Source organism: Sciurus vulgaris, assembly GCF_902686455.1.
Source record: "Sciurus vulgaris genome assembly, chromosome: 9".
NCBI classification, from domain to species: Eukaryota; Metazoa; Chordata; class Mammalia; order Rodentia; family Sciuridae; genus Sciurus; species Sciurus vulgaris.
Window position 1 is genome coordinate 91,291,146 of NC_136469.1, and position 14,658 is coordinate 91,305,803.

At 34.4% G+C, this 14,658-nt stretch overlaps 1 protein-coding gene across 1 annotated transcript in view; it reads left to right on the plus strand.

The window, feature by feature from the left end:
• Window positions 1-266: 266 nt before the first annotated feature.
• Window positions 267-14,658, plus strand: part of LOC306669826 (transmembrane protease serine 11D-like) — a gene marked incomplete at both ends in the record, with an annotated part of 37,240 nt that continues 22,848 nt past the window's right edge. The window contains 4 exons of the mRNA XM_079153976.1: window positions 267-271; window positions 950-1,071; window positions 2,797-2,915; window positions 8,972-9,039. Of these exons, the coding sequence (XP_079010102.1) occupies window positions 267-271; window positions 950-1,071; window positions 2,797-2,915; window positions 8,972-9,039 (314 nt within the window). The remainder of the gene's footprint in view (window positions 272-949; window positions 1,072-2,796; window positions 2,916-8,971; window positions 9,040-14,658) is intronic.

The following is a 14,658-nucleotide window of genomic DNA, read 5'->3' on the forward strand; positions in this document are numbered from 1 at the left end:
AGATCTTATCTCCAAATAAATTTTTTTTTTTTTTTATACTGGGAATGTAGCTCAATGGTAGAGCACTTGCCTACCAGAGCAAGGCCCTGGGTTCAATCCCAAGACTTTCAGGAAAAAAAAAAATCTCAGATAAACAACAAGGAGAACTAGCAATTCACAGCCAGCTCCTCTTGTGCCCTCCCCAGTGGGAGCGTGTATGACTCTCTAGGTAGTGGAGGGAAGGAGGCAGTGAATAAGATCTTTCTGAATGATGTAGCTAATAGAATATGAGGTACTGTACTAATACAAATCTATTGGCCTTCACTGGAGTTGACACATAAATTGTGGAAAATGGTAAATCACATAAATCCTCTGGTGTTGGAGCAATTCTAATCCATTTCAGGTGCTGGCTACTCTCCTGGATCCCAGCCCTTTGCCTCTGCCCACATTCTCATTTTTAATAATCTGATTATCACAATGAGGAATACTTCCTTTCTGACTCCCTCAACCCCCACCCCTATTTCTTTCTTCTTCTCCACCCTTCTTGCCATCCAAAATGATTTCTCCTTAGGACATTCCTAGGGTTGGTACCCAGGTGAGGCAGGTTGTTACAGTAATATCTAGTCCAGGCTCTTGAAAAGCATTGCCGTAAGAGAATGATAAATTGATCTTGAGAACTTCATCAATTGTTGGAAAAACAGAAAACAGAAAGCAACTCCAAACCATAGGTCAGATTTCCTCATGTTTCCATCAAACTACTCCGTCAATAATTTTGTGCAGAAAAACAACAACAACAACAACAACCTTTGAAAGGAAAAAAACATTAAAAGAGAGCCTTGCTCAGTTCAGGTCCATTTTCAGGACTCTGTTTCATCAGTAGAGCTAAGAGACTGAGAACAACAGACGATCATGAGCATGGATATGATATGTTTTCTGAGTGAAATGAGTGACTTTTTCTTTTGCTCTTAAGACCAGCATGGGTGCCAACAAATTCAAGATCCCTGAATTTGTGGGTCGTATGTTTCATCATCGTGGCAGTGGTGGTGATCCTGGCAGTGACCGTAGGTCTACTTATTCACTTTTTAGCCTTTAGTAAGTATCAGATATTATTACTTTCAAACTAAATAAGTTAATGTACTTTTTCATCAAAAACTTGGTCTTCTCTCTTATTACTACTTTATTTCTTAGAATGCTTCCCTACACTCATATTTCCTCTCAATAGGCATTTTTTCTCTTCTCTTTTTGGGTCTTTTTAATTACACAAATAATACATTTTTAGTATATCAGACACAGCTACCTAGGCAAGGACCATTCTAGACAAAGGGGAAAAAATCTCTTCATACTTTTCCAATGTTAAAATTCAGTCAATTTTTTTTTAATTTGTTAATACCATGATTTCCTTCTTCATGTAACCACCTAATAAAATCATAAAAGTTAAATATTGCAAAGAACCTGAAGTTTCACCATTTAAAATTTGTATATACCTAAGAATTTGCTAATTCACGCTCCATCTCCTAAAATCAGATTTTTGTAAGCAAAACAGTTATGAAGATTAGTAGATGAATTTGCAGTTGAGAAGTATAAAGGAGTAATGCCAAACTTTTAAAAAGATTGTGTGCTCTTATCATTCATTTCCCTCTTTTTAACCTCTTTATACCACCAATGAAGTTGTGTACGGGGATGGTGTAAAGATAGAAAGAGCCCGCACCTGTGTAAACAAAAGCCTCTTCCCTAATTGCCCTCAAACCCCTCATAAAAGCTGCAAAGAATCTTCACCTCTTATCCGTAAAGGCCAGGCAGCTGACCTTGCCGGTGCCAAGGCAAACTTAAAAGATAATGATAACACTCCTCTCGGAGACTCAGAACTTAAAATAACATCATATATATGATTTTATGTCAGCCAATTAAAAAGAACACTGTAAAACTTTTCGCCTTTCATTATAAATAGGCCTGTTGAACAAAGGCTCGGGGCCTCTTAGCATCACCGGTTACCGTGTGCGCAGAGGACCAGGCTCGAGCTTGCCAATAAATGACTCTTTGTTGCTTGCATTGATCGTGGTCTCTGGTGGTCTTTGTGGGGTCTTGAGCCGCTGGGCATAACAATGGTTTAGGGATTTTGGTCTTCACACCGCTGAACATGTATTCTGGAAGACCCCTTTTGATGAAAATGGCTCACAGTGGACTACCAGATCAGATATGCTATTTATCTTCTATTTTTTTCCAGAAAAACTTAAGTCAAATTCCATTAAGCAATATTATTTGAAATAATTTTAATTTTTTTTTTTTTTTTTTTTTGGTTTTAGATGGACACAGCACCTTTATTTTATTTATGTTTATGTGGTGCTGAGGATGGAATCCAGTGCCTCACACATGCTAGGGGAGCACTCTACCACTGAACCACAACCTCAGCCCCTTGAAATAATTTTTAAACTATTCAGTTACTTGAATTCTTCCATAGCAATAAATGAATAGCACATTATAAATATTTAATATTTCTTAAATGAATAAGCCACAAATCTCCCAATGCTGTAGTAAGAATGAAAACTACAACACTCTGAATAATTTTTAATGTCTCAAATAATAATGCTACTATGATGTTCATACATCTTTCACAGTTCTAACTTTGTCAATCTTTATAAATATTGAAAGAAAACAATTTTACTGTAGGTACATGTGTATTAAGTATGTAGCTTTTTATCTTTCAAGTAAAGCAAATTTCAGTTGCATAATATAACTTCCCATAATCCTGAATGAAATAAAGATTTGACTACTTGAAACTTTATGTGAGATTGATCCTTCCTTTTTTTTCTTTTTCAGATCAAAAAGCTTGCTTTTACCATAGCAGTTTTCAAATATTAAATGTTGAATATACTGATCACTTAAGTTCACCAGCTACACAGGAATACAGGACTTTGAGTGGAAGGATTGAGTCTATGGTATGTGGATATTGTCTTTATTCCATTGTAAAATTATCATTAATAAACCTAACATTTTAAGCTATATTTTCAAATGCTTGATGCTCTACATATTTTCCTCCCCTGAATGTATTTTTCTATGCTTTCTCAAAGTTAGTTTGCTAATATACTGGTTCTAATCACATTTTCTTATATCATGAGTGACATACTGTCTATAACAGTTTCTCAGATATTCCCTGATGTTGAAAAGTTTGAATTTGAAAAGTGGTTAGTTATTTGGTAGAAAGTCCCATGACTTTTTTTTTTTTTTTTTTTTTTTTTGGGTTTTCTGCTATTTTTTTTTTTCATAGAGTGGGATTTTGAGTTTTGGATAGAGAGACTATGGACATAAAGTATCATTTTAATTCATAATATTGAAGGCATACATTATTACAAAATTGATTTAGCACTGTTGACCTTGATCACTTGCTGAGATGGTATTGGTCAAGTTTACACAGTATAAAGTTATTCTTCCCCATTTTCATATTATACGCTTTACAGAAGCCCACATTTAAGGAGCAGAGGATTGAAGAGTTATGGTTTGAATATTTGAAAAATATTTGAAATTTTTCTGTTTGTTCTCCCCTTGTATACATTTAAAATATTTGTTTTAATTTCTGTATTGCATTCTGGAAGTATCTAAGTTTACAACCGCACCAGCAGATATAAATATGTATAAGTATGCTTATTTCCCCACAGTATTAACACTACGTATTATAAATCATTTTAATTATAGTTAGTTCAACAAGTGAGAAATGATATTTCATTATCATTTTAGTTTGCTTACCAGAGATTTAATCTGCTTCTATATACTAATAAATTATTTTTATAATTTTGTTAGTAAATTACTGATCATAACCTTGCCCAATTTTATTAGGGCCCTTGTTTTTTTAATATGAATTGGAAAAAAACTCTTTTAATATTAAAATGTTAAAATTTATCTGTCATTCATGTTGCACATATTTCTCTAATAAATAAATTAATTTTCAGTCTTGTTTATAAGGTTGGGTTTATTATGCTAAGCAGAAGATTGAATTTTTTAAAAGTATTTTCTTAGTTGTCGGACCTTTATTTTTATTTATTTATTTATGTGCGACGCTGAGAATCAAACCTCATGCCTCACACATGCTAGGCAAGTGCTCTACCACTAAGCTGCAGCCCCAACCCAAAGACTGAATTTTTATACAAACAAAATTATCAATGCTTTTCATAATTTTTCTGTTTTGTGCCAAGAATGACTTTCTCTAAATATTTTTTATGAATTCACTTATGGTTTCTTTTTGTACCCTATTATTTCAGCTGTTAAAATTTTGTTTTTGATTCATCTGGAATTTTTGTTTTTAAGGTAGAGACTCAACTTTCCCCTCGACAAATAACTAGATGTTGGTCCCAAAACAAGGTGCTGCATAAAGCTACTAATTTATCTGTAATGCCACCTTTATCAAATGTTCAATTCCTCCTTTTTTCAGTTCTCTACTCTCTTCCACAGATTAGTCTTTGCCTGACCTCGTAATAGATTATTTAGAGTACTGTGGCTTGATAATATATTTAATATTTCAAAATTTCCCTTGAAATGCAAGGGTCATACCATTTCCCAATGGTAACATGAGAGTCACAATTATCCTTGTCCCATAGATAATTTGGTAATTACACTAAATGAGTTGCACAGTAGTCTCTAGTCTATGATATTAAGCAATTTGCCCCTCGTTCTCATTATTTGTCAGTAAAATAAAATAGTTGAGTTAGACGATTTTTATTATATTCCCACTCAAAAAGTCTATGATTTTATGATCTTCATGAGAGACATGCATACCACTCATTCACCAATTTTTCTTACCCTGCCTCCCTTGCCATTCCTTCTCAACACCCTTTATGATCACCGCTTTCTACACTACCATTACATGTTAAATTTCCTCAAGGGTTTGATTTACACTCTCCCCTCTTCTCACACTACATTCTACCTTTAGATAATCTCATCCATGTCCATTACTTTAACACTTATATACAAATGACTTACTCTATTTCCAGTCTAGACTTTTATTCTGCTCTTCAGAACTTTTCACCAAATTGCCAGGTTGATATTGCTACATGGTTATTTCAAAACACCTCAAATACATTTTGCCCCAAATCAAACTCACAATGCTTCCACACCATCCTAGCCTTTTCCAACAATCCATTTCCCTATTAATTATAATACTGTTTATTCTGTTATCTCAACCAGAAACCTAGGATTCATCCTTAAAACACTACAATCATTCCAAATAACCCAACCATCGCCATGAAGAAAAACCTTTGAAAACATGCCTAGCATTGCACCCATCATTAGGTGACAGAGTATTCTTCCACTTGACTGAAAGTGATGTGAAGTATGCGATCTATAAAAGGCTCAAGCGCACATAAAAATTGAGAAATAATTGAACTATCATGTTTCAGGAATTTTCAACATTTTTTAAAAAAATATATAAAATACAACACATTCCATTTGATTTGCAAGAATAACTAGTTGATATCAGAGAAAATGGAAAGCATCTTCAACAAAACTTTTTCATGATGAGTGAGAATGACAACTAAGTGTCATGGTTTATTAAGTTCTGCCAGTGATAAATGTCAAACACTTGGAATCACATTAACTATGTACAAAATTTTTCAGCACTTAAAATAAAAAATTAAAATTAAACTCTAATCAGACCTTTGAATCATTTTTATAAATCCTGTCCAGTAATTTCATAACTGTGAAAATATTATTTTTTAAAATGGAATTAAATACCTATTTGTTTTATAAGTTAGCCTCTATCATTTCTAACTTTATGATTTATAAAGTACACCATTCATAATGCAATATTATTACATGTATATAATTTATAAATTTATACCACACACATGCTTTGGCAATTCATAGATAAAATATTTTACCCATAGGAGTGCATGAATGAAATATTTGGAGACCCAGTATTATTATGGTTTGAATATGAGGTGAATACAGGAATTCTGTGAACACAGGAATATTCAGAGGTAAAATGATTAGATTATGAGATCTGTAACCTAATCAATCCATTTTAGTTTGAATGGACTGATGAGGTGGTAACCGTAGTCAGGTGGACATGGCTGAAGAAGATGGGTTAATGGGGTGTGCCCTGGAAGGGAGCAACTTTCCTGCAGCCCTTCCCCCCTACTCTCTCTCTACTTCCTGACCCCAACATGAGTTAAGCATCTTGCCTCTACTGGGCGCTTTCCCCCATGATGTGCTGTCTCTCCTTGCCCCAGAGAAATGGAGTCAGCCATCTATGAAATGAGTCCTCTGCAACCTGAACCCCAAATAAATTTCCCTCCTTTAAGTTGTTCTTATCAGGTGTGTTGGTTACAGCAATGAAAAAGCTAAATAGGAGGATGAGGCAGGACGATCACAGGTTTGAAGTCAGCCTCAGCAACTTAGTGAGGCTGTAAGCAACCTAGTGAGACTATCTCAAAAGTAAAGAAAAACTCAAAAGAGCTGGGGATGTGGCTCAGTGGTTAAGTGCCCTTGAGCTCAATCCCTGGCACCCCCACAACCAAAAAGAAAAGAGCTAAAACATGTACAGTAACAGATCATATAAGCACATATCTTACTTCATTTTTTATTGAAAACTGAGATTTATAGACCTTCCAATTAAAGTATAAAAGAGAGATAGAAATATAAATAAGATCACAAAAAACATTATTATTATTCAGCTTTTAAGCAATGTGAAAACTTACAATTATCAAGTAATAAGGCTCAGAATAGGGTGATTTATCTGACACATTTGCAGGCAGCTAGTAAGATTTTTTTTCTATGAAGATGAAAAACGTGACAAAAATCTGTGTATAATAGCCCCCCTTTATCTGACCTGCTCTACTAACAGATTTAATGATGTTCACTTTGTTAGAATTTACTTAATACATAACTAACCAATCTTTATTGACTAAGAATATTATCAAGGTTGAGGATTCTAGACTATCTTAGAATATAAAAATAGTATTATCACCCTCGATCAGGAAGAAAATATAAAAAGAGTTCTGTCTTATTTCATTGTTTACTTGATTTTTGCTCAATGTAATAAAAAAGGTCAACAACATAGGTTAAAAAATCAAACGAGTGTGGCAAATAAATCCATTTGAACAGGTTAATACATTTGGAAGGAGGAAAAATGTACAAAGATTGCATGTAAAGTTTACTAAAGTAGATAAAATTGTCTCTGTGAGTGCAGTAGTCAACTGTGTACAGACAACTCATTTTTGCATACTTTGGACTGCATTCCTTTTACAAATGGAGAAACTGAAAGGGAAAAAAAAAGTTTGCAAAGTTCTTTGGCAAGCTAAACTAATCTCTGTTTTCATCTACTGCCCTTTCTGCTATTCTACTGGTGTACTTTTCAAGTATCAACTCACTGATTTTCTAGCAATCATTTGATAAGTTCCAAAGTTAAAGTCAATAACATTTTCATCCACTCTGTAAAATATGTACTCTCACATCTTCATGTTTGAACGTTCATATCAAACAACTAATTGCTTTCCTAACGTTTATTATCTCAGTCATCACTAAATTGTCTTATGTTTTCCACACAATGGACATGTCAAAATGAAAATGGATTTTCCACACTTTGGTCCAGTAGAAACTTGCCAGTGCAATGTTCAATTATGAATTAAAATGTAGTAATAATAAACACTTGTTCAAATTTTAGCTATTGTTTCAGCTTTACATCAGTTTTTTATATTCATTAAAGTCAAGTAAAATTAAAGTTAAATCCTTTTATTAAAGTACCTCCTCCAATATACCATGTTACTGAAAATATTAAAACACATACCTCTACATAGATAATTGGAATATAGCACAAAGAATTCTGAATGATAGTGTTTGGAGTGATTTTTGTTTTTTTCTTAATATTTGCTAGTATTTCTTGAATTTTAAAAAAGGAACTTGAATTATTTTGATAAAGTCGATAGTTTAATCGTTCTTAAGAATATCCAAGGTCTCTTTGAGAAAAAAAGAAAAAAAAATTTTAAATAGCAGATTTGTCTGATATGGGTCCACTAATAGGAATGGATTCAAAGTAAGATACATTGAGATATAATAGAGATTGCTTAAACTTTACAATCTCAAGAAGAGATGGTTCAAATCCTGGCTGGGCTAGGGATATGGCTCAGTTGATAGAGTGCTTACCTCATAAGCACAAAGCCCTGGGTTCAAATCCCCAGCACTGCAAGAAAAAAGAAAAAAAAAATCCTGGCTAAATGTAATATTCAACATACTACTTAATTCTCTCATCTTTACATTTTCATGTCCATATCCATCAGGTTACAACCTCACAGGTTTAAGTAATCCACTCTTCATTTTGAAACTACATCTGATCCTGTTTCACAGAACAATATCAGTTATAGAATCACTCTTCCTTGATTGTAAAGCTAAATTTTATACTCTAAGACAGTCCATCATTACTACATCTGAACAATCCCTCAGGGAAATAGTTATGATTAGGTCAATAATTCACCAAATATGCTAAAAATAACCTCCTGTGCTTAGGCATAAATCAGAAATGATAAGGAGAAGACTGCTCTTTGCTTCTTTTCCCCTTCTCTTCAGGCTTTCCATTGCTACTTATTTTAATCTGCTTTAATCTGGTTTTATTCATTTAAGAAACAACCATTGGGAATCTCACATGGTAACTTGTAAGAGTGAGCTTCTCTAGCATTGATTTGGCTGCTTCACCAATTACCTTAGAAAAAACTACCAAGTCACATAATAAACTCTCATAAAGTAAAATATCTGATGCAATTTGGATGAGTTCTAGTAAAGATACATCCTGTAACTATCATCTCTGCTTTATAGAGGAGCAAGAGCACACCACATTAAAAGGTTGCATAGCCTGCCTAAATCGATCCTATGCTTTTGTGATGAAACTGAAGTAAACTCAATTGAGAAAATTTAGATCTCTACTTCTCATTAACTTAAGTCCCACATTGCAAGGTTGGGAGAAAAGAAAGAAATGTAATTACAGAGAGTATTTTTCTTTGTATTTCTACAGATTGCTAAAACATTCCAAGAGTCAAATTTAAGAAATCAGTTCGTGAGAGCTCATGTTGTAAAAATGAGGTGAGTGAAACTATAACAAAAACTATATAAGCATAGATGCAATTTGGCACATTTGACTTTTCTTCATAGCACAGATAATAAATGGCATATTCATGAAGTTCACTGTAATAATATGAAAATAGAATCCTGGGCAACTTTTAAAAATTCCAAAAATGTCTTATATGGCTTATTTGGCTACTAATGTAAATACCATGTGACTTCAATTCTTTTTTATTTATTTATTTATTTATTTTTTTATTGTAAACAAATGGGATACATGTTGTTTCTCTGTTTGTACATGGCGTAAAGGCATAACATTTGTGTAATCATAAATTTACATAGAGTAATGTTGTTTGATTCATTGTTATTTTTTCCCTTCCCCCCACCCCTCCCACCCCTCTTTACCCTCTATACAGTCCTTCCTTCCTCCATACTTGCCCCCCTCCCTAACCCTAACTCTAACCCTAACACTAACCTTTCCCTCCTCCCCATTATGTGTCATCCTCCACTTATTAGCGATATCATTCGTCCTTTGGCTTTTTGAGATTGGCTTATCTCACTTAGCATGATATTCTCCAATTTCATCCATTTGCCTGCAAATGCCATAATTTTATCATTCTTTATGGCTGAGTAATATTCCATTGTATATATATATACCACAGTTTCTTTATCCACTCATCAATTGAAGGGCATCTAGGTTGGTTCCACAGTCTGGCTATTGTGAATTGAGCAGCTATGAACATTGATGTGGCTGTATCTCTGTAGTATGCTGATTTTAAGTCCTTTGGGTATAGGCCAAGGAGTGGGATAGCTGGGTCAAATGGAGGGTCCATTCCAAGATTTCTAAGGAATCTCCACACTGCTTTCCAGAGTGGCTGCACTAATTTGCAGCCCCACCAGCAATGTATGAGTGTACCTTTCTCCCCACATCCTCGCCAACACCTGTTGTTGCTCGTATTCTTGATAATCGCCATTCTAATTGGGGCGAGATGGAATCTTAGGGTGGTTTTGATTTGCATTTCTCTTATTACTAGAGATGTTGAACATTTTTCCATATGTTTGTTGATTGCTTGTAGGTCTTCTTCTGTGAAGTGTCTATTCATTTCCTTAGCCCATTTGTCCACTGGATTATTTGAATTCTTGGAGTAGAGTTTTTTGAGCTCTTTATAGATTCTGGAGATTAGTGCTCTATCTGAAGTATGATTGGCAAAGATATTCTCCCACTCTGTAGGCTCTTTCTTCGCATTGCTGATAGTTTCCCTTGCTGAGAGAAAGCTTTTTTAGTTTGAATCTATCCCAGTGGTTGATTCTAGCTTTTATTTCTTGTGCTATGGGAGTCCTGTTAAGGAAGTCTGATCCTAGACCAACAAGGTGAAGATTTGGACCTACTTTTTCTTCTATAATCTGCAGGGTCTCTGGTCTGATTCCGAGGTCCTTAATCCATTTTGAGTTTAGTTTCGTGCATGGTGAGAGATATGGGTTTAGTTTCATTCTGTTGCATATGGATTTCCAATTCTCCCAGCACCATTTGTTGAAGAGGCTATCTTTTCTCCATTGCATATTTTTGGCACCTTTGTCTAGTATGAGAAAATTGTATTTATTTGGGTTTGTGTCCGTGTCCTCTATTCTGTACCATTGATCTACCTTTCTATTTTGGTACCAATACCATGCCGTTTTTGTTACTATTGCTTTATAGTAGAGTTGATGATCTGGTATTGCAATACCCCCTGTTTCACTCTTCCTGCTAAGGATTGCTTTAGCTATTCTGGGTTTCTTATTCTTCCAGAGGAATTTCATAATTGCTTGCTCTATTTCTGTAAGGTACGTCATTGGGATTTTAATTGGAATTGCATTGAATTTGTATAGCACCTTAGGTAGTATGGCCATTTTGACAATATTAATTCTTCCTATCCAAGAACATGGAAGATCTTTCCATCTTCTAAGGTGTTCTTTAATTTCTTTCTTTAGTGTTGTATAGTTCTCATTGTAGAGGTCTTTCACCTCTTTTGTGAGATTGATTCCCAAGTATTTTATTTTTTTCAAGGCTATTGTGAATGGGGTAGTCTTCCTAATTTCTCTTTCTGAAGATTCATCACTTATGTATAAAAATGCGTTGGATTTATGGGCATTGATCTTGTAACCTGCTACTTTACTGAATTCACTTATGAGTTCTAAGAGTTTTCTGGTGGAATTTCCTGGTTCCTCTAAATATATAATCATGTCATCAGCGAACAGGGATAGTTTGAGTTCTTCTTTTCCAATTTGTATCCCTTTAATTTCTTTGGTTTGTCTAATCGCTCTGGCTAGAGTCTCAAGAACGAAGTTGAATAGAAGTGGTGAAAGAGGGCATCCCTGCCTTGTTCCAGTTTTTAGGGGGAATGCTTTCAGTTTTTCACCATTTAGAATGATATTAGCCATGGGCTTAGCATAAATGCCTTTACAATGTTAAGGAATGTTCCCACTATCCCTATTTTTTCTAGTGTTTTGAGCATGAAGGGGTGCTGTATTTTATGAAATGCTTTTTCTGCATCTATTGAAATAATCATGTGATTCTTGACTTTAAGTCTATTAATATGGTGAATTACGTTTATTGATTTCCTGATGTTGAACCAACCTTGCATCCCTGGGATGAAACCCACTTGATCATGGTGCACTATCTTTTTAGTATGTTTTTGTATGCGATTTGCTAAAATTTTGTTGAGAATTTTTGCGTCAATGTTCATTAAGGATATTAGTCTGAAATTTTCTTTCCTTAATGAGTCTCTGTCTGGTTTAGGTATCAGTGTGATATTGGCTTCATAGAATGAGTTTGGGAGGGTTCCCTCCTCTTCTATTTTATGGAATACTTTGAGAAGTATTGGAATGAGCTCTTCTTTAAAGGTTTTCTAGAACTCGGCTGAGAACCAATCTGGTCTCGGACTTTTCTTTGTTGGTAGGCTTTTGATGACTTCTTCTATTTCAGTACTTGAAATTGGTCTATTTAAATTGTTTATGTCCTCCTTGTTCAGTTTAGGCAATTCATATGTCTCTAGAAACCTGTTGATGTCTTCGAAATTTTCTATTTTGTTGGAGTATAGATTTTCAAAATAGCTTCTAATTATGTTTTGTATTTCAATCCTGTCTGTTGTGATATTTCCTTGTTCATCTCGAATTTTAGTGATTTGGGTTTTCTCTCGTCTTCTCTTTGTTAGTGTGGCTAAAGGTTTATCAATTTTGTTTATTTTTTCGAAGAACCAACTATTTATTTTGTCAATTTTTTGTATTGTTTCTTTTGTTTCAATTTCATTGATTTCAGCTCTGAGTTTAAGTATTTCCTGTCTTCTACTACTTTTGGTGCTGTTCTGTTCTTCTTTTTCTAGGGCTTTGAGCTGTAGTGTTAGGTCGTTTATTTGTTGAGTTTTACTTCTTTTATTAAATGCGCTCCATGAAATAAATTTCCCTCTAGGTACTGCTTTCATAGTGTCCCAGAGATTTTGATATGATGTTTCTTTGTTCTCATTTAACTCTAAGAATTTTTTAATTTCCTTCCTAATATCTTCTGTTATCCATTCATCATATAATAGCATATTGTTTAATCTCCAGATGTTGGAATAGTTTCTGTGTTTTACTCTTTCATTTATTTCTAACTTCAATCCATTATGATCTGATAGAATACATGGTAGTGTCTCTATCTTCTTGTATTTGCTAACATTAGCTTTGTGGCATAATATATGGTCTATTTTAGAGAAGGATCCATGTGCTGCTGAGAAGAAAGTGTATTCGCTCTTGGTTGGATGGTATATTCTATAAATGTCTGTTAAGTCTAAATTATTGATTGTGTTATTGAGATCTATGGTTTCTTTGTTCAATTTTTGTCTGTCCAGTGGTGAGAGAGGCATGTTAAAATCACCTAGTATTATTGTGTTATGGTCTATTTGGTTTCTGAAATTGAGAAGGATTTGTTTGACATACATGGATGAGCCACTGTTTGGGGCATAGATGTTTATGATTGTTATATCTTGCTGATTTATGCTTCCCATAAGCAGTATGAAATGACCTTCTTTATCCCTTCTGATTAACTTTGGCTTGAAGTCCACATTATCTGAAATGAGGATGGATACTCCAGCTTTTTTGCTGAGTCCATGTGCATGGTATGTTTTTCCCCATCCTTTCACCTTTAGTCTATGGGTATCTTTTTCTATGAGATGAGTCTCTTGCAGGCAACATATTGTTGGATCTTTCTTTTTAATCCAATCTGCCAGTCTATGTCTTTTGATTGATGAATTCAGGCCATTAACATTCAGGGTTATTATAGAGATATGATTTGGTTTCCCGGTCATTTGGTTCATTTTTTAAATTTTATTTATTTATTTGTTTGACACAACTTGTTTCCTCCTTTATTTGACAATTCCTTTAGGATAATTCCTCCCTTTGCTTATTTGCTTCTTTGTTTTTCATCTCTTCCTCATGGAATATTTTGCTGAGAATGTTCTGTAATGCTGGCTTTCTTTTTGTAAATTCTTTTATCTTTTGTTTATCATGGAAGGATTTTATTTCATCATCAAATTTGAAGGTAAGTTTTGCTGGGTATAAGATTCTTGGTTGGCATCCATTTTCTTTCAGGGCTTGAAAAATGTTGTTCCAGGCCCTTCTAGCTTTTAGGGTCTGGATTGAAAAATTTGCTGATATCCGTATTGGTTTCCCCCTGAATGTAATTTGGTTCTTTTCTCTCACAGCCTTTAAAATTCTGTCTTTATTTTGTATGTTAGGTATTTTTATTATAACGTGCCTTGGTGTGGGTCTGTTGTAATTTTGTGTATTTGGAGTCCTATATGCCTCTTGAACTTGATTTTCCATTTCATTCTTCAGATTTGGGAAATTTTCTGATATTATTTCATTGAATAGATTGTTCATTCCTTTGGCTTGTTTCTCTAGGCCTTCCTCAATCCCAATAATTCTTAAATTTGGCCTTTTCATGATATCCCATAGTTCTTGTAGATTCTGTTCATGATTTCTTACCATCTTCTCTGTTTGTTCAACTTTGTTTTCAAGGTTAAATATTTTGTCTTCAATGTCTGAGGTTCTGTCTTCCAGGTGTTCTATCCTATTGGATATGCTTTCTATGGAGTTCTTAATTTGGTTTATTGTTTCCTTCATGTCAAGGATTTCTGTTTGGTTTTTTTTCAATATCTCTAACTCTTTATTGAAATGATCTTTTGCTTCCTGTATTTGCTCTTTTAACTGTCGATTGGTGCGATCATTCAATGCTTGCATTTGCTCTTTCATCTCATCATTCAGTGCATGCATTTGCTCTTTCGTCTCATCGTTTGCTTCTCTGATCGTTTTAATTATGTACATTCTGAACTCCTTTTCTGTCATTTCTTCTGCCATGCTGTCATTGGGTTTTATTGATGTAACATTTAGATTTGTTTGCAGCATTTTCTTTCCTTGTTTTCTCATATTGGTCAGGTATCAGTGGACCACTGAGATATTGCAGATTTCCTCTATTAACTTACAGTGTCCCTGAAGAGTTCTATATATATCCCCCCTTAGCCTTCAGTAGGCTGAAGTCTTGGAGGAAGTTGATAATGCGGTGCTCCACAAGGAAGCTGCCTCTCTAGGAGTGGTGGCCTTCAGGTGGGGTATAATCCCTGCTAGTGG